Source organism: Formica exsecta, unplaced genomic scaffold (assembly GCF_003651465.1).
Source record: "Formica exsecta isolate Colony F162 unplaced genomic scaffold, ASM365146v1 scaffold201, whole genome shotgun sequence".
NCBI classification, from domain to species: Eukaryota; Metazoa; Arthropoda; class Insecta; order Hymenoptera; family Formicidae; genus Formica; species Formica exsecta.
Genome location: NW_021849308.1, coordinates 2,726,150 through 2,747,042, shown reverse-complemented (window position 1 = coordinate 2,747,042; position 20,893 = coordinate 2,726,150). Strand labels below are relative to the sequence as shown.

General features: G+C 33.9%; 3 protein-coding genes across 3 annotated transcripts in view; 2 read left to right on the top strand and 1 right to left on the bottom strand.

Moving 5' to 3' along the window:
• Window positions 1-8,455, top strand: part of LOC115234616 (protein unc-80 homolog) — a 37,073-nt gene extending 28,618 nt beyond the window's left edge. Inside the window, exons 38-47 of the mRNA XM_029805812.1 lie at window positions 29-356; window positions 649-969; window positions 1,066-1,324; window positions 1,405-1,605; window positions 1,775-2,122; window positions 2,440-2,715; window positions 2,913-3,008; window positions 4,835-4,957; window positions 6,870-7,018; window positions 7,250-8,455. Of these exons, the coding sequence (XP_029661672.1) occupies window positions 29-356; window positions 649-969; window positions 1,066-1,324; window positions 1,405-1,605; window positions 1,775-2,122; window positions 2,440-2,715; window positions 2,913-3,008; window positions 4,835-4,957; window positions 6,870-7,018; window positions 7,250-7,846 (2,698 nt within the window). The 3' untranslated portion in view covers window positions 7,847-8,455. The remainder of the gene's footprint in view (window positions 1-28; window positions 357-648; window positions 970-1,065; window positions 1,325-1,404; window positions 1,606-1,774; window positions 2,123-2,439; window positions 2,716-2,912; window positions 3,009-4,834; window positions 4,958-6,869; window positions 7,019-7,249) is intronic.
• LOC115234613 (carboxypeptidase Q-like) lies at window positions 8,331-12,481 on the bottom strand. Its single transcript, XM_029805810.1, has 7 exons — window positions 12,327-12,481; window positions 11,084-11,455; window positions 10,599-10,749; window positions 10,262-10,511; window positions 9,938-10,178; window positions 9,009-9,191; window positions 8,331-8,774 (listed from the first exon to the last, which is right to left on the bottom strand). The coding sequence occupies exons 2-7, from the start codon at window positions 11,431-11,433 to the stop codon at window positions 8,504-8,506; spliced, it is 1,446 nt and encodes a 481-aa protein (XP_029661670.1). The 5' UTR covers window positions 11,434-11,455; window positions 12,327-12,481; the 3' UTR covers window positions 8,331-8,503.
• A 682-nt stretch (window positions 12,482-13,163) lies between these two features.
• Window positions 13,164-14,841, top strand: LOC115234614 (E3 ubiquitin-protein ligase RNF181-like). Its single transcript, XM_029805811.1, has 2 exons — window positions 13,164-13,692; window positions 13,853-14,841. The coding sequence occupies exons 1-2, from the start codon at window positions 13,387-13,389 to the stop codon at window positions 13,985-13,987; spliced, it is 441 nt and encodes a 146-aa protein (XP_029661671.1). The 5' UTR covers window positions 13,164-13,386; the 3' UTR covers window positions 13,988-14,841.
• Window positions 14,842-20,893: the final 6,052 nt, after the last annotated feature.

The window sequence follows — 20,893 nt, the reverse complement described above, 5'->3', positions numbered from 1 at the left end:
GGAGTTAACGTCTCATTAATTCTCGCAGGTATTACAATGGTCCGCAGAAATCTAGTCCAGAGCATAAAGGTTCTAGTCAGAAAAATTACGGTAAAGGCCCGTATTCACCGGGTTTCGATTTCGAAGACGATACTCATACGACAAAGTACATAGAGCACTCGAAAGTTCGACGTTTTTACGATCGAGACAATGAGGACGCTGAGAATTTCCACAAAAACGAATTTAGGAGACCTCGCAATACTTTATTAAATATGGTTGGGGATTTTGTGGCTCGTTGTTCAACTCGTTTGATAGAACTCAACAAGAAGTCTCAGGACGGAAAGAATATCGAGTTATTGGATTCAAAGTGCCATGTGGTAAATTTATCCATTCTTGTAATATATAATTTGCAATACAGTTTATTACTATACAATAAATTTAATGAATAATCAAAATAATTAGTTTTTTAAAAATTAATAAATCATTATAAAGAAATGAATTTTCTTGTAACCAATTTGTCATTTGTCTCGCGAAAAAAATTGATATTTTAAAAAAGATGTTTATAACTGATAATGACATTGTGACGAGTTATCTCGTCACAATGTTATTATCCACGCAATGCAGAGAATTTAATAACTGCAATTGCAAATAATGCGTCTCTTTGTGCAGCGATTAGCCGATATCGCTCACAGCCTCTTGAAGATCTCTCCATATGATCCCACCACTATGGCTTGCCGTGGTCTCCGTAGATATATGAACGATATTCTTCCTTCGACCGAATGGGCGGCCGACGATATGAGACCGGCGTTAACGCTCATTCTCAGGAGATTGGATAAGATTTTTAGTAAAATACACAAGAAAGCATCCGTCAGAAGGAATACCAATTGGGTCGCCGCCAGTAATCTTTTGAAAGGAGTTTACGAGACCTTGTCGAAAAGTCCGTATATCGCACATTTCCAATATCTAAAGACACTATTGAATACTTGTCAGGTAAACGATGAAAGAATTCCTACTATCGGCGAATTTGCTTATCTATTTCAATTTAATCGAATTTTTAATTTTAATTAATCGTCGTCAACTTTTTAGGCCCTGATTGTCGGAGATACTCCACCTGAGGACATAACTTCGGCTTCTGCAGCTGCTGTAATGAGTAAGATACCACCTCCGCATTTCTGCTCGACGGTCTTACGTCTGATCGCATTGCACGTGATATCATTCGGCGAAGGATATTCGTTGGAAAATGTTCTCGGTGGTCAGAGCGTGTTTGCTAACCAGACACGTACCGAGAATGCATTATTGAACTTGTTGATACCATTATTTTTGCGCATTGGGACTGGAAGAAAAGGTAAAAATGCATAATTTATATTATTCAAGAAAGTTATGTTACGAATTATTTGCGTCATCTTACGTTACTGCTGTTTTTAGATGTACCGAAACTGAAGCAATCGGACATCAGTTTTGCTCTAACGGCTGTATTGAACACTCTTTGGCCGCCGAGCATGAAAGCACCGTTGACGGTGCAAAAACCATCGACGGATATAAGAACCGGTAGTCTAACATTTGCCGCGAGAGATCCGAAAACTTTAACAAAAACATCGTTAACGTTATATCAAGTCGCGTTTCTAGGTAAGATTATCAAAAAAAATAATTTAAACAAAGTTTTAGAAAAAAGTTAAAAAAAAAATAACTTATTATATGATTTTTGTAAAATTATTGTTATGTGAATTACATTACATATTTTTTACTGTCGTGAACAATACATGCTTACAATACATATCTGACTGTTTGTTTTCAGCGCTTAAAATAATGACGATATGTTTTGAAACTGAATTGAGAACGGAATGGCCGAAAGTTTTACGCACAATGCGTCTTCTGAACAAGCGTAACGAAGCTTCGATATATCTTTGGAGCTTCATAGAATTCGTGGTAACGCACCGCACGGCCTTGTACATTCAGATGCTTCCGTTCATCGTTTATAAGATCGGACAGGCGCCGATATCCGAGCACGAGCGAAACATGCATAGCATTATACGCGAGAAAATCAACGGCAGCATCAAAGTACCAAAATCTCGGGGAGCGCTGCTGATGGATCTCATTCACGAATTGAAGAATCTGAAAGAGGAAATTGAAGATCGAAGATTCGGTTAGTATCTTAGCAAAATAAAATAATTTAATTAATGATTACGTATTTGAGTTTCTAGTAAAGAATTTACTGCATTATTTGTATACAAAAAAATTAGTTTAATACATTAAAAAAGGCATTATAGGAAAAAGCGTTATTTTGTTGTTTATTGATCAAAATGCACTTTTGGAATCAGACCTGCTTTTTTGATCTATCATCGTACTTATTTCATAAACGCGTACCATATTTCAAAAATACGCGTACCATTCATATAAATCACGGATAATTTAAGTTAATCGAAAATTCTCGATCAATTATTTTATAATTTTAATATACAGATGAAATGCAACCGGAACCTAAGAGAAGCGTAGCGGACATGCATCCGATAGCCGAAGGTCAACCGCGTACTCAAAGGCCGTCTCTTCTGATGGATCTTCTGACCGGCGATCTAGGATCTAGAGCTCACATAAATCGTACACCCTCCGAGACTCTGGTGTCTCATTCTACAACAGCCCAATTGCAACCTCATTCGGCTCAATCCAACTTCGGTAGTACTGTCAAAACAATGCAATCCAGTCAAGTAACAGCAGTGCCGAGCGGTACTCGCATTGGCGGTATTGTGTTATTTCTTTACTTTTTGCGTCATAAAAGCTATTCCAAATGTTTAACAATAATTTTGATAAACATTTAATCAGATCAGATTAGAACATTCCATTGCATTGACAAATATCATGCGCTATTATACAAGCGCATATTCCAGCGCTATTTTTTTCGGAATTGCAATACCATCGATTACATCTCTCAATTGCAGGATCTATATCGAGCGCAGGATCTTCCACCTTGCGAGAAGCGAGCGACACGATCAACGGAGAGACCTGCGTCGAACAGCAGACGCCGTCGACGACAGGTATTCCATCTCTTTCGATGAATCCTATAAAAAGGGTCCCGAACACTGTCGATTACGATCGATGCGACTGCAAGCCTCTCGCATACGTTTCATTACTGTCGTACGCGCAGTACGAAAACAGCTGACCGCTACCACAGTTGGATCGAGCCATTGTCTATAGATCACTGCCAACAATTTCTCTCAGTGACAACAGTTGCTCTCTCCTTTTATTGCTCGTAGTTTTTCGCGCGATTTGCATCGTCTTCACTTTCATTCCCCTTTATAGTGAGGCTTGCAACTTAAACAGTTTAGCGTTTTCCTTTCGTTTACGAACAAGAATTCCTTCTCGTCGACGGACGATTATATCGTTCTCCCTTTTCCATCTGAGAAAAAATTCCTTTATTAATCGCATATATCATTTAAGGCGTCATGTGTTTAAAAGGCATAAGAGTCGTTTGCATCTTTCTGATCGGTCGTATGATTGACACATTGATCATTACGTTGCTTCCATTGCTAGCTAGGGAACGGAGGTAAGCGGACCGATTCTAAAACTCAATCAATTCTGACACGATCTATGATATATAAATATATATATATATATCCTGCTGGTGTGTGTCCCTCTCACGCTTATCACTTTTTTCGTAATTTTGATCATATCTCTTCCTATTTCTTCCGTCGCCCACCACGATCTTCGTCCACTTCTTGTTATCTCCTAAATTTACTGCCGTGAAACAAGATTGGTAAAATATATACACATAATTTAGATAACAGTAAATAAAATATACGAAATAAAAAAGAAAGTATATTGAAATGATCGAAATAAAAATAATAAATACAACGATTTTTTAAAGAAAGTGTGCGCAATCTCATTTCACGGTGTTTTCTCTTAGAACACTGATATTTATTATCGTCTCCTCTATCACGTTTTATATGCAGAATCATAAGGAACTTATTACATAGCAGTATTTAGACAATGGTAATGTCCAACAGTTGGTACCCTATTGATCGTTGCGTAGTCACTCTCTACTACGTAGTTGTTTCGATGTTCTATCGCTTTCTCTTTTATTCGAAAGCACGAAACTAACTGTCGCTGATTGTTTTTACAGTTAGCATAACAACAACATCTATCAATATCGACAATTCTGTATCAACACACTCAATTTTAGCAATCTTCGTAACTCGAAGATACATTTAATACTTTAATTTTAATTGATTAATACAGATATCATCAAAATTCTTCATCTTGGAATTCTTTGTCTTGCTATCGCTTCTGATAATCTTTTTATAACATGATATACACAAATACTACATATATTTTTTTCTGGTCAAAGCAACATCGTACAGATATTTAGAGAAAATTTTATATAACTATCATCGTGCATACCGTCAATACCTGTACATAATATTTCGTCACATTGGAGTTCTCATTCACTGCAGTTATTTTTTACCGTACTAAATTACATTTATATTATAAGATTAACATATGGAAATAAACTTATTTCCAGACTCGCAATATATTTCAAAGTACATATACCGAAAAATATACGAAGTTCGTTGCAGAGTCCCATAAATGATTTTCATGAGCTTCTAAATTATAATTTTAGGACAACGTCATTTTCAAATATAAAACGGCAAAATCATTAAGACTACAGGTACATGACACTTCATCGCATCATATTTACATGATAATTAATCGATGTTTCCAATACTCTAACTCAAAAATGTGCAACATCGGCGTGATGTACGATCGTGAGCAACATATTGGCGTGATTATCTATATCGTGGTGTGGTCTGTCTTACTTGTTATCCTTCCCCTCATATTAGACGTTCGATGTGGCATGTTTCAGATAGATTCCAACCATCTTCTACTAGCGATGAACGTAACCATGTTAAACTTCATCCTATCTTACCTCATCAAAAGGCGCCAAAGCTGCGCTTTGTCTCTTCCGTAGAGTTTAGAAACTCATCAGGTAAATCCCTCAATCCCTGCTTAACTATACACGATATACTTATTGTCATATCCTTCTGAAGACCCTATTTTCTCCTTCCGAAATGGTATGGTATTCAATTATATTATTGCGAAAATAGATGAATTATACAAACTTATAGAAATTGTTTCTGTGAAGTGGAATTTTTAATCTCTAAAATTTTAAAAGTTCAAAAAATATTTTGATTACATCGATCAAATGTTTGATTTTGAAGATATGATTTAAAAACTTATAGCTTTACAGAATATATATTTCTATTCATTCCTTCAAATTCATCTATTTTTCGTAATAACACCGACGTATTGCATAAACGCAATCCACTTTTCGCTAATATCATTACTGCATTTTTGTACAGATGATTTTGGACAGGAATTTACGCGAAAAATGCAAGATTGTAATAAAGATTTCTTTTATTTTTTACATTTATCTTATTTGCATTAAATTCGATTATATTGTATATTTGCACATTGCACAGCACAATTATTTTTGATCGATATATTAAATAAATCAGCCTCATATTGATAATTACTTAGGAATTAAAATAAATAGAAACAGATTCGTAGTTTAGATAGTCTATGCAAATTTAATTGGGCTATTGCATGGGATAAAATATTATATATATATATCTTTATTAAATTTTATAAATTATGGTAAATTTCAAATATATATAGTTTATTAAAAAAAGACAACAAAACAGATTACACGCATTGCTATTTATATACATCACAGTGTTTATACCTTTGTAGTTTACAACCAGACAAATTTAATTGGGCTATTGCATATGATAAAATATTATATATATATATATATATCTTTATTAAATTTTATAAATTATGGTAAATTTCAAATATATATAGTTTATTAAAAAAAGACAACAAAACAGATTACACGCATTGCTATTTATATACATCACAGTGTTTATACCTTTGTAGTTTACAACCAGAGTTTAGTATTCTTCAATTCTTTTTCAGAAAATAGAAGTTGCTTATTATACTGCTGGAATGATCTAAAAAGAAAAACATTATGTGATAAGCATTTTCGTATTTCTTTTTTCAAATCTTATCAATTCTATAAATTTGTAAGATGCTTTTTAAACAATTCTTTCTGTATAATATCTGTTCATCAATGTTTAATGGACGTGTAACACTTGTTTATATGTAATTGTACAATTGATATCTTCTGTCTTGTAATATATTCTCTCACATTGTTGCTTTCTTTGCATAAAAGGATATTAGAAACAATTGCTTCGTGTGTTTTGTTCACAAATACAATCTTGCATGCATGTAATAAATACATACACACATGTTCTCTCTCTGTAGGAATATTAATATGTCTCAATCTTCAACATGCAATTCACATGCGGTATCATATTGTATTATATATGCAGGAGATGTCTTGCCATCACAATATCAACCTTTATAAAACGTTTTGTGCATAGTAATAATTTATGATCGGTATATATCTGACTTTCAGTCATGCATTTACGAGCATGGAATATTTCATTTTCATAAAAATATGAACTATATTCGCTATATATCAAAATGCCAATGTTTTGTTTTAGAACAATGATTAAACAATCTCTTGATTGTTCACCAAGAATGCACCTTATAATTCTGAATTTTAAAATTTTTATCGCCACATACATCTAAGAATATTTGAATTCAAAAGTAATATAGTATATTTCTATATATAATTTTGTAAAGGAAATTTTATTAGATATAGTGTCATATGTTTCATCGAGCACAGAACGCAGGTATAACGTACTTCCTGCGCGCTTCGAAAACAATTTAAAATTGTGAATACACTTTGAAAGAGGAGCATGAGTAGATGGAGCGTAGAGTAGAATCTGTGAATAAGACAGTAGACGCGACATGATCATCGACTATCCCGCCAGGAGAGACAGTGACGAGCCAACTAAGTCCGAGCAGTTTGATCGAAGACGGTTCTGGAGAATTCCATACCGACAGGCCTCGCTTACAACGTTCTATGGGACAAAGCAAGAAGACCTTCCGCTTAAGAAAAAGTCGAAAGAGTCACATTGAGGTGACAAAATTTATATATTTTTTATATAAAGATATGAAAAACTAGAATAAAATTATCCATTAAAAATATAAAAACGTAGCGCGCTTGCGTTTGTATTTTTATATCAATATATCATTATTATGTTACTAAATCTATTAACTTTACACGGATTATTTATTTTACAATTTAATTACTTATAGATTGTTAAACTTTAAATTTATCTTCGCAAAAATATGCGATACTATTTTTCAGATGACTCAGACAAAATCCGAACAGCAGGATGCAACTCTTATCGAGGAAACCGCGAGCCAGACGAAATCATTCGTGCAAGCATCATCAGCATCAGCAGTGGATCCGCCGTTATCTAACATTCCATCCGATTCTTCATCTATTCGTTCTAGGCGAAGTCTATCTGTTCGCAAATCGGACGGAGATAAAAGTACCAGCGTACCAACGGACCAGCAGCAATTTCACGTAGCGACTCACCAGCATCATCATTGTCACTATTATCATCACCATCTGCATCCTCAGGTGTCGGACGTTTCCTGGGACGAAGATACGTCCAGCACTTCCGGATATCGTGAATCGTACAGCTTGCAGCTCATGTCCTTGGACGGTACTAATCGGTCGGCTCAAGCGCCGCCTTTAGCGTCGCCGGATCTCAACGATATGCCATCCACAAGCAGCACGACCACTAATTATATAGCTTTCGACGGCAGCTCCCCGGATTGTTCGATCAACGGAAGTGGAGGCGAGAAAACCGCTCTGCTAACTTCGAGTCAGAGAACGACGTCCCAACATTCCTTATTGATGGTTTTTCCAAATCAAGATGAGGATACATTAATATAAGCAGTAAAATATATATCTTTTGATTGAGACTGATAATTTAACAGAATCAACAAAGATCAAGATTTTTTTTCTTTTTAAAAAACAGAGATAATTTGTAAAATGAGATGCTTAAATGTTGAAATTAATATGTGAAATATTATATATTCAGCTTATCATTTTTTACTTTTTAATTTGTTTGTGACCAATGGGATGTATGTGTCCTGTTGTTATTTGGCATAAAAATGTTTTTATATAAATATCATTTATTTTGCTCTATTATGTGTAAATTGTGAACCATGTGAAGTATAGTATATATATGTATATCTCAAAGCCCCATGTATTACATCAAAGTGAAATTTTGTGAAGCATATATACGCACTATTAATTATAGTTTTTGTATTATATTGAAAGTAGAGAGCTGATGTATTATATAATAAATTTTGATTCGATAATCTTTTAACAAACTCTTTAAACAAGGAGATTAAATAAAAGATGATTCGGAAAATTTTGTTCATATGCATTGTATTTTGACGCTTTGAAAGATTTTAAACTGCATTATAGATTACCTAATTATTTATATTCTGCGATTGTATATATAGATATATTTGAAATAAAAACGGTTTCTCTCTATAAACATTCGATCATAATCATATACACATACACATTTAGATAATTTTATTAAGATAATTCAGCTGTGTAATTGTGTCGTGGTAGATCAGCGCTGATATCTGCCAGAACGAATGATACCGCTGCAAATATGGCTGTATTCATATCCAGGGCTTCCGGATTTTCCACCAGCATGGTGTCTGCATTCGTATGATGATAGTAGAAGTATTTTCCGTTTCGTGTCCAAAGACTGGCACCTGGTACGCCAGCTTTTATCCAGTAATCAATATCAGGCCCCTGGCAGGGGCTCCTCAATTTCATCTGACCCATCGGAGCCAACAATCTAGAAATGTGAAAAATTTTATGCATTTGTATTTCATAATAAATAATATTTTTAAAATTATTTTTAAAAACTAATAAACTTGTAAAATTTTGAATAATACTTTGAAGTGAGATAAATGAAAGATCACTGGATTTATTCGAGCCAAAAATTTAGATTATAAGAACGAACGTTCAAATCGGACGGAAATAAAGCGTGAAAATATTATAATAGTATAAAATTTATGGAGAAACTGACTGCATTATTCTCTGAAGTATACATTTAACTAAATTGTTTCCAGTGAATTCGAGGCCCTTCGGGAAGAATGTGCCCATGTCGGATTCCATTACGAATTGCAAATTTTCATTCTGTGCTGTGTGTCTTTGTATATATTGACGAGCTCCGATAATGCCAAGTTCTTCGCAAGTCCACATTATCATTCTGCGTAATATGTAAATAGCTTATTATGTAACAAAATACTTATCCGTAATAGACAGTAAAATATTGTCTTTATCACTGTTTTTTAAACAATACGAGACATGTAATATATGAATGTTCTTAAAGATATTTATAACATAAAGAAAATATAATTAGACAAAATTGTAATGTGTTTTAGAAAGAAAGTAATTTGTAAAAATAGCTTATTATGTAACAAAATATTTATCAGTAATAGACACTAAAATATTGTCTTTATCATTGTTTTTTATAATAAACAATACGAGACAGGAAAAATATGAATGTTCTTAAAGATATTGATGACATGGAAAAAATGTAATTAGACAAAATTGTAATGTGTTTTAGAAAGAGAAAGCACATATCTTTCAAATATAAAATTATTTTCTGAATATAAAATCGTAATAAACGGATTTTGAGGTCAGAGATTCACATTTTCTCTATTCATGACTTTGATTAGCATTGAATGAACTAGAGTCACACGCATACACGTATTCGTTTAAATATATGTATATTGCATACTAAAAAGATATACTTCTACGTATTAAAAAAAAAGAAACTTGTTAATCTCTCTCTAAAAAGTTTTTCTCGCCCGTTTTGCATAGAAAAGAGTAAATATATTCGAAAGATATATCTTTTCTAAAACACTTCAATTTTGTTTAATAAGATTTTTGTGATATTATCTAATTTTGAAAATATTTGTTCCGCTTTATGTGCTGTATATTTTAAATCACCTTATTGTTCTTCGCGCCCGAATCCCGAGATGTTTTAATAATTTTAAAGCATTCCAAGATATAAAACTGCCGCCTCCATCGTCCATTGCACCTTGTCCAACATCCCAACTGTCTATATGTCCAGAAACGACGACTGTTTTTTCAGGATTGCTAAAGCCGGTGATATCTGCTATAACGTTGCGTGACTGCGTATCAGGATATCTTCTCGCTTGCATTTTCAGATTTATTACTATTTCTTCACCTAAATAAAAAATTAAAATATTAGTTTATATATAATCTATTGTATTATCAATTGTCTAAAATTAAAAAACTTTTTTCCGTTACCTCGATCCGCCATTCTTCGTAAAAGACTCGCATCTTCGATAGTTATGCAAGCAGCTGGGATTTTAGTAACATTCTCTCCATAGCTCAACACACCGGTATGCGGAGTATACAACGAATATGGTGTTACCGATCGGATCAAAACAGCCACTGCTCCCAATTCTGCTGCCTTCGTGGCACCCGCACTTCTATATTCCACAGTTTCCTCGTACGAGACAAATTTTTCATTGTACACGACAATTTTCCCTGGAACCTGATATAACCGAAAATGACTGTATTATAATCGCGTATATGTATAAAAATACGTATTATATCGTCTCTTTTTATTTATTCAATCTACCTCTTTCGCCCTTTCTTTAAGTTCTACAAAACTATTCACCACCACAGCGTTAGCAGTTATACCATCTTCTGGAGTACTGATACTGTAACCTAGTCCTAATAACGCCAAATTTTTTATTCTTGGTTGCAATAGAGTTGCAGATTCTGAACCCCTGAAAATTTTATTATAATAAAATTTGTATTATAATAATCATATTTTTTTCTTACTATTATTTTGAGATAATTAGAGTGTTATATATCTAATCATTTCTAAAACAAGGGAATCTGGTTCTGCGTTATGAAAGAAACCAAGACGTCAAATATGAGTTAAAGCGCATTACTTGAGGCACACAAACAAATATATAATATTATACAGAAAATTCTTCTTTCATATAAAAATTGAACGTTTTAGATACTCTTCAGAAGTCTTCAAAGTATCATAAAAAATCAACATACTAAATAATAATAATTTATAATTTTAATTTAAAGCGTTTTAAAGTTTTATACCTGACCCAACGTGGTACAGTAGCTGGTTCACCATGTACATTATCTAAACCTAAACTAGTCGATTTGTTGAGCACATAATCGATAGCATCCTCGAGTGTTTGGGTACCACTGAACCTTGGACCAAATTTATCAACAAAATTCGCCAAATCTTGCCATGTGTTTCCTTTGAAAGAACCTTGCGTAGCCTCATAGATTATACCTTGCACTATGGGCGCGTAGGAGTCTATTTCTTCGATTAAAGTATTCGGCAAATCACAAGTATGATGTTTTTTCTCGATATTACTTGACATTATCATTGTCCGGATGCATAGCAGCCAGACAAAGATAATGCTTTTTCCTGTGCACCACATTATTACTGAAATTTGGTTTTTCCTGCAATATGTAAATGCCGTGTTCAATATTATACATATAGAAATTAAAAATTAAACAAGTTAAACATTAGAATCAAAAAATTTTAATTAAAATTAAATATAGTTATATTTAAAATTTGATTCATTTTCTCAAATATATTATGTCATGTCTTTAAAATAAAAATGTAATTAAAAAATTAGAGATGTTGTTAATAATATGTTACGTTCTAATTAATACGATTAATATACCAAGTTAAGTTTTGCAAATTAAAATATAACTTTGGCGTTTGATATATTAATCGGTATTGTACAGATTTTTACTTTGTAAAATAATTTTAAAAAATAATTGTTAAAAATTTGATATTAAATTATGAAAAAAATTACATATTAAACAACAATTAAAAAGGGCACAAAAAACAATTAACGGATGTTCATATAACATAAAGTTAAATTTAAAAAAAGAAAAAAACGAACCATGTGACAAAATTTAATAAATTAAAGAACAAAAAATATTTGTATAATTCAAGATCTATTAACAATTAACTTATATATAATATCTTTTGTTCTTTTATTTATTAATAGCGTTTTCGAGTGAAGCAAATTTGATGTCATAAATACTGTTTTGCGTTATAAAGATATACTTATTTATATTCATCAAATTCAAAATTTATTTTTGATCGATTGGGTTTAATTACTCTCAGAGCAATCAAACCTTGCTTCACTTGAAAACGTTATAAATTTTGTTGCGTAATTTTTGTTTTTTAGATTTGACTTTATGTTACGAACATCCATTTAATTGCTCCTTGCGCTCTTTTTAATTGTTGTTTATTATCTCTAGAATCTTTTTATTATTTTAAATTTATATATTTTAATTTTTAATAAAATATTCTTACCGTAATACCGTCGCTCAATATGTACGTGAAAATTATACACTCATAACAAAATATTGCATAAAGAGGAGTGTTCTCTCTCTGCGCAACGCAATAAAATGATACTAATCCGCCGACGTCTAGATGGATTCTAATGATAGCTCGAACAAGTTGCTGGATATATGTATGTATAAAGCAGTTAAAACAGGTTCCGTGATTACCTTCATAACAAAGATTGTGGGGGGAATCATACTTCATTTTATTAAATGTACAAAGTTTTGAAACATATTTGATGCCTAAATATTATAACCTTAGTGTAATTAAAAATTGTAATATGTCTGTAAATATGTAAATTAGTTTTGATTTATGTAAATTAGTATAAATGTGTGTGTGTGTAAAACAATATTGATATTAATTTTTATATTTTATAAAATAAGCTTAAGGTATAGCTAGTTTCTCGAATAAACCTTATCGAATAATATATCAAACTGAGAAGTTTATAAACATTAAATTTTCAGAGTTTCAATAGAGTTTTAATATGCATCATCAGTGTTTGTAGAGTAAGAATCTCAAGAAAGTTCTTCTCTGAAAAGTTACTTTATCAGACTATGGTTATAACGGTTGCCACACAAAAGTAGCAAGAAAAAAAGTTTCTTCTTTCTAATAGTTAAAAATATATTCTCTCTTTTTTTCAGACATATAAATATATACTTTACAAACAAATTTTAATATGTATAAAGTTAAAATACAAAAATAACGTTGATTTATCTTACGATTAATATTGACTAAAGTTCAATGTAGTTGTAGTAATTTCCGCTCCAATGTTTGGTTGAACGAAGCCTTTCTAATATACTCGTAATTTCTGTTCCAAACTGTGACTACTTGTTCTCACAACAGTATGACTTGAGGTTTTTGACAGGTTGTTGCACATAACGTGATAGTTGTACAATAATACAAACATATCCGTAAAGTGAAGGCTGCAAAGATCAAAGATAAAAGAAGTTATCATTTATTACGACAAAAGTGAATGCGATTGAGTTTGTAGTTTCACGTGTAAAGCAGATTTTATTGCAATTTCGACGATATGTCTGATTATTTCGAGGAAATGGGTTGGACGCCTTTAGATGACGGAGAGACGCCGAATCATCTGATTCAAATGGCACGTTTTTTGCGAGATTATGGCATGTGGGAATTACTCGGAGAGGACACAAAACTTCCACCGCCAGCGTCAAAAAATGCGGTGGAAACTTTGCCGGAGATTAAGATTGAATCCAGTCAAACTAAACAGTGTCCAGTTTGCTTGAAAGAGTTCGAGGCGAACGATAAAGCGAAATCGATGCCCTGTCATCACGCGTTTCATCATGACTGTATCGTACCTTGGTTAGAAAAGGTGTGACTAGTTCTGTGATATAAGAATAGCTAACATATAAAAAGACAATTGTGTATTACGTATAAAAATTAAACAAATAAAAAATTAAGCATATTTAATATATAAATATAAGTGTTTGTTGCGCGTATTGTTTCATATTTAAAATTATGTAAATTTTCAGACCAATTCGTGTCCACTCTGCCGATACGAGTTGCCGACAGACGATGAAGAATATGAAATGTACAGGAAGGAAAAGAAGCGAGCGGTAGAGAGGGAGAAAGACTTGGAATCTCTACATAATTCTATGTTTACGTAGGAAATATATTATATAACTTTCTAAAGAAAAATTATCTTTTATCTTGTATATTGTGTAAGTTGTCATTATATTAAAAATATCATTCATCACAGCAAGCGCCTTGTATTACTGACAGTTGGGAAAGTAGATTAAAATATCAACAGTAATATACACAATCAATGTACATTTGTATATTAAAAAAAGTTATACTTACCCTTTATTAATATAAAGAAAATGTTTTATAATTGAAAAATGTATAAAAAAACATATAAATAATGTATAATAAAATTATATAATTATATTCATTTGTGATATGTGACATAATTTGTTGATTGAATAAAGAGACATGAATTATTAATAGGAAATAATGTTTATTATACAGTGTACATATTTATTAACTTCATTTATTTTATTTCTGTTATAAATTTTATATTAATAATTGTATTATGCTTTTTTTGCCGAGCGACGAATGCCTTGATCAGTGTGCGCTTAGACTATAACAATCTCCGTAAAAAGTATAGAAACTTCTGATTTTTATTTTGTTCGTTTGTTTTATTCTTTTATTCCTCTTTCGCTCCCTCTCTCCGGTTTTTCCATCCTCTTTCGCTCTCTTTCTCGCTTTTTCTCTCTCGCTCTCTCTCTCTCTTTCTCTCTCTCGCTCTCGCTCTGTCTCTCTCTCACCGTAACGCGATCGCTATCATGTGAACCATACCACCAAAGAGAATTGCCAAAATATGTTGCGCTGAAAACGGCATAATCGTTCGGCATATACAAATAATAGTACTGTCGAAGTTAAAGTAATTGGCGGTTTATTCATTATCTTTTTTTTTTCACTCTCGTGTCGGTGACGTCATTCCGAAAAAAATGACACACCGCCGCCATCGCGCCCACGTGGACACGACCCTTTCGTAGTTTTCCCCCCTCCCCCTTTCCCACCCCTTCCCCCCTCGCAATATTTCACCCTAGGGGGGATTAGTATCTGTTATCAATTATTTATATATAATATGCGTAATAATATAAATAATGTCGTTAATATATACCTATGATGATTACCGTTTCTTTAATGATAAACTATCTGAATGGTACACTTCTCTGCTAATGGCCATGTCCGTAATAGCTAGTTATGTAATCTGTATGCGAGCTTCAAGTGTGTGGGATAAGGTACGTCGTACAGAGAACTTTCGGCTCGGCGTTCACGTAAGACAAAAACGAACGGAGAAACAAATCATCAAATTTACGTTTCGAATACGGGAACACGTCCGTGGCGCGAAAATATGCGAACGTCGGGAAACCCTTTTTCGTCCTTTCTCGATACTGGTCAAGTTCGACATGATATTACTTCGACAGAATTTGCCTTGGTTCAATATCGCCACGAAAAATATGTCCACGAGAGAAACGAAACGCGAAATCTAACAAAGTAATGCAATAGTGTACATGTCTTTAAATATACAAGGGAGAGAGATTTATGTAACTCGAGATAAAGTGTTTAAGCGTTTCTCGTAGATACTTGACCATTTCGTGTCCTATAATTTTTGACGAGATGCGCGTATCCACGACGTTCGCTAAAAAATGCTAGTCCTTTATATACGTCCCCGTGATTTATCTTGATATAGAAATGTGTACGACGTTAATTCATGTCACTTAGACTTTTCTCGTCGAACGCGTGGGTTACTCCATTTTCTCGCTTGCATCAAATGTATGTATCTAGCTTCCTAACGTAAGTGTTAAGTGTAATTACTTTTATTTATTTATATATATATATATATATACTGCATTAGCTTCTTCTCCTCGTTATAATAATCATCGTCATTCCATAATAATCATAATCAATAACCATAATAATAGCAATAATAATAATATTAACCATCATCATCGTCGCGATCATAAGTCTCGATGATGCTGTTAATTCGTCCATATTGATATATTATATATTATATTTTATATTACACGTTCCTTATGAAAATAATAATTCAAAATGGCATATCTTCCGTTCGCGCGCTATTCCCATCCCTGCGTCGCGCCCCTCGCACCATCATCCCTCACCCCTCCTCTCTCGCCCTCGATATTAGAGTGACTTTTATAAATAACTATTTATTTTTTACACTCGTCGGTAGAATTTCTCGACGTTCGCTGAGTCGTGAGAATAATATATTGTAACTTTGCATTACACACATGCTTCGTAACGTTCATCACGATTCTTATCGTGCCGCTCGCGCGACGAAAAATTCTGCCGATAAAAGCCTCAGTGAAGCTTTGGAGACTTCGATCTAACGTAAGCGTTCCTTTCGCTCCTCATTACGCAAGTACACTTTGTTTTCACATATATTTGCGCACGCGATACTATCCGCCGTGTAGACGCCATGGGTCGTTCGATGCTACCGATACTGCAGTATAAATCGTTGATGCAGCAATATGTTTTCTATATGCAAATTCATCTGTTAATTTACTTTACATGCTGTCGCGTGTGATATTCATATTCTTGCGTTCAATTATTCTCTAGGCTCATTTCTGCGCTTTCATAACTTTATGCGCAAATTGCATAGACGACGTATTGCTGATCCGACACTGATATTTTGCATTAGTGTAATTTCTAATATATTGTTCCTCTTTTATTACAGAGCAAGCTGATGTAATCGCAATGCGTCTACTATTGATAACAATCATCGACATATGTAATTCAGCAGCATCGACAGCATCGCAACCGATGAAGGAACGTTTGATACAACATCTCTCGCTTCTCCGAAACAATCGTGAGCCATCATACGTTCATTCAATGCTTCTCTCTCGTTTTTACTCTCTAAACGCATACACATACTACTTGTAATATTATTATCACGCGTGGTCTTATTGTTCCGCGCGCCTCTCTAAGCTCAACACGCTGATATGCTAATAAACGCTCTGTTGCATCTCGTACTACCGATTTTATCGATTATTTTTCATCTACGTGGCATCGATGGTTTGCCCTCTCGGCATACGCTCGCAATCAGATCGAATTCACTATGTTTTATAAATGAGTTGTCGCTTTTCTTTCAACCTATGCACATATTTTATTATAAAGTTTCACTAAATTCTTTTATGCTCAAGATCCAGTGTAGTTCCTTAATTATCACGAATAAATAATTACAATAATTGCCATTAGCTGGTGACATCAGTAATATAGTGGCAATAACGACAGTTGCACTAATATAATAATGATAATAATAATACATAATAATAATAAAACAATAATAATAATCTTAATAATATAGTAATAAATCAACCATCTCTTATCGAAATTCAATCCATAAATTTTGCACATTTTGCTCCATTATAACGCTTTATTGTATTATAAATGTTAATACTGTTTCACAATAAACATAATTATTCTAATGCTGCCTTCATAGCTAAAAGTAAACAAAAAAATTCGATTATAAACCTATCGTTTTATAGCAAAACATATCATCGTATTAAAATAGAAAATTAATGTATAGTTGTACGTATGAAACTTATAAATATAGCGTATCTTTATACTTGTCGGAAAAACGTTAAAACAATCAAACAAAAAAAATAGAACAAAAATACCCCTACTAAGTAGTCAGTTAAACTATTAATGCACATCCCCTGCATTGTTATCAGCAAGATTCATTCTTAAAGAGTAGAAATAAAAAAGATCCAACTTGAATCTAATTTAGGAACGAACCTAAATACAATCTCATCACTTTTTCTCCATTCGTTGATGCAGCAATATGTTTTCTATATGCAAATTCATCTGTTAATTTACTTTACATGCTGTCGCGTGTGATATTCATATTCTTGCGTTCAATTATTCTCTAGGCTCATTTCTGCGCTTTCATAACTTTATGCGCAAATTGCATAAACGACGTATTGCTGATCCGACACTGATATTTTGCATTAGTGTAATTTCTAATATATTGTTCCTCTTTTATTACAGAGCAAGCTGATGTAATCGCAATGCGTCTACTATTGATAACAATCATCGACATATGTAATTCAGCAGCATCGACAGCATCGCAACCGATGAAGGAACGTTTGATACAACATCTCTCGCTTCTCCGAAACAATCGTGAGCCATCATACGTTCATTCAATGCTTCTCTCTCGTTTTTACTCTCTAAACGCATACACATACTACTTGTAATATTATTATCACGCGTGGTCTTATTGTTCCGCGCGCCTCTCTAAGCTCAACACGCTGATATGCTAATAAACGCTCTGTTGCATCTCGTACTACCGATTTTATCGATTATTTTTCATCTACGTGGCATCGATGGTTTGCCCTCTCGGCATACGCTCGCAATCAGATCGAATTCACTATGTTTTATAAATGAGTTGTCGCTTTTCTTTCAACCTATGCACATATTTTATTATAAAGTTTCACTAAATTCTTTTATGCTCAAGATCCAGTGTAGTTCCTTAATTATCACGAATAAATAATTACAATAATTGCCATTAGCTGGTGACATCAGTAATATAGTGGCAATAACGACAGTTGCACTAATATAATAATGATAATAATAATACATAATAATAATAAAACAATAATAATAATCTTAATAATATAGTAATAAATCAACCATCTCTTATCGAAATTCAATCCATAAATTTTGCACATTTTGCTCCATTATAACGCTTTATTGTATTATAAATGTTAATACTGTTTCACAATAAACATAATTATTCTAATGCTGCCTTCATAGCTAAAAGTAAACAAAAAAATTCGATTATAAACCTATCGTTTTATAGCAAAACATATCATCGTATTAAAATAGAAAATTAATGTATAGTTGTACGTATGAAACTTATAAATATAGCGTATCTTTATACTTGTCGGAAAAACGTTAAAACAATCAAACAAAAAAAATAGAACAAAAATACCCCTACTAAGTAGTCAGTTAAACTATTAATGCACATCCCCTGCATTGTTATCAGCAAGATTCATTCTTAAAGAATAGAAATAAAAAAGATCCAACTTGAATCTAATTTAGGAACGAACCTAAATACAATCTCATCACTTTTTCTCCATTCTCTCTCTCTCTCTCTCTCTCTCTCTTCCTCTCTCACACCGTGTCATGCCTTTTGTTCCGTTTCGTCATCATAAAAATGCGAGCGTAGCGATCGTAAATCGTCAATTAATATGCAACGGTCTCTTTCGTTCCGAGGGTCATACCTTGCGAGGGCGAGATTCGTCGTGAAGGGGAAAAGGGGCGAAGCTCCTCCATTATCATGCGCTCGGCCTGCTGCGAACGTCTTATTATTTTCATGCACTATCATAGTTAGTATTTCCGCTATATAGGACATTACGTGTGCACCGGCATGTACGTACACCCTGTGCTATGTTGCAGTTCCTCTATGTACAGATATCTTCCTCCGACGCGTTGCGGCGAGTGTCGTGGTGCGTTTTCAGGATCACCGACGAAACGATTCCTTGATTTCCCCTCTTCCCACTCCCCCTCCTCCACCTCTCTCTTCGGTTTTAATTACCCGAAGAGAAAAGCGCATTTGATCGTCATTAATCGCTCTCGGCGATCCTGACCGCCCCGAGAGTCGCCCCGGTCTGGTCGGGGAAAAACTCACATTATATATCGGTGTTTGATTATACTACGCAACGTTCTCTCGGGTTCCGGGCGCGAAAGCGCAAACCCGGGACCGCCGATTACAAAATTTTATTGTATGCCACGCCGAAATCAACAATAAAACTGATTTCATCTCTTACGACCTGTATAATATCTTTCTCCCTCAAGGCTCGAGAATACTTGTCATGTCGCGCTCAAGTATGTGTATGTGTGTAAATGAGCGTGTATGTATGAGTTATGCGCGTATTTTTATCAAGTTTATATTAAGTTCGTATTATGCGTGTATATTCGTCTTTATGTTATATTCTCGCGCGCGTATGCTTCTTTTTATATCATATATATATATTTCTCATCCGCGCCTGTCTCGATCGCGCGTCCACCTTCACACAAAATTCGTCTCCCTATATTCAATATGTAAAAATATACAGGTTAAGGTTATAGTCGCAAGTACAGTTAAAAAATTCTACACTTTTAGCCTCGAGTACGGGATGCAGTCGGATCGTCCTCAGAATAATCTACGGCGGTCGAAAACAAATCCACGCAAGTCCGAGAACGCAAGTGAAACCATGCTCGACATGATCGATCGGACATGCCGTCTTCGAAGAGAGTGCGTAGCAGATAATAATTAGCGATTTTTGCGAACGCTGTTTCTCCGTTTACGCACAGTGACGTACGGAAAGGGACGTTACACAATAACGGATCGCATTGAACAGATATCAATATACGTCGCGTATCCGCGTATCGATTTTCTTTTTCTTTTATGTAATGATAAAGCACCGGCGCACTCTTTTTTCGCATCGACCGCCGCACGATATATTAACCTTTGCACTTTCGTAAGGACATCTAAACTCCCCCCCCCAATCTGACTAGATCCGTAGACTTTTATTAAGTCATAATTGCACTGTTTCCGAAATTCCTGCGAAAGCGAGCGTTAAAGTCAGTCTCGCGATGCGCGTGATGCGCGCACCGTCGTGATTTCATATAATTAGACTTATATCGTCTCCTAATGAACGACAATTGCCGGGCCGATCGTTATCGAGCGCGGCGGCGTGATCCGTCGACAACGATGAACGCGTGCAAGGAATCGTTTTACATTATGCTCGCGTTTTGTCTGTTCGTCCTGAAAACAGTTCATCCATCAATGTGATCGAGAATATCGGAAATAAAAAATAATGTGAGAGTCAAGAAATAAAATATCAATTAATGCGAATGAAGTTTAACAGCAGAATTGAACAGATTTGCACATCTCTAAAATAGGCATTGAACACAATTTCACTATTTGAGGTATAGAAATTAATTGACAATTAATTGAACGTATAATATTTCATTTACTCGGATTTCTCTCCCTTTCTGCA

Coding starts and splice junctions, on each gene's coding strand:
- LOC115234613 (XM_029805810.1), bottom strand. CDS start 11,433: ATGTGGTGCACAGGAAAAAGCATTATCTTTGTCTGGCTGCTATGCATC. Junction 10,512..10,598: donor TTAAAGAAAGGGCGAAAGAG/GTAGATTGAATA, acceptor CGGTTATATCAG/GTTCCAGGGAAAATTGTCGT. Junction 8,775..9,008: donor ATACTTCAGAGAATAATGCA/GTCAGTTTCTCC, acceptor TCACATTTCTAG/ATTGTTGGCTCCGATGGGTC.
- LOC115234614 (XM_029805811.1), top strand. CDS start 13,387: ATGTCTGATTATTTCGAGGAAATGGGTTGGACGCCTTTAGATGACGGA. Junction 13,693..13,852: donor TCGTACCTTGGTTAGAAAAG/GTGTGACTAGTT, acceptor GTAAATTTTCAG/ACCAATTCGTGTCCACTCTG.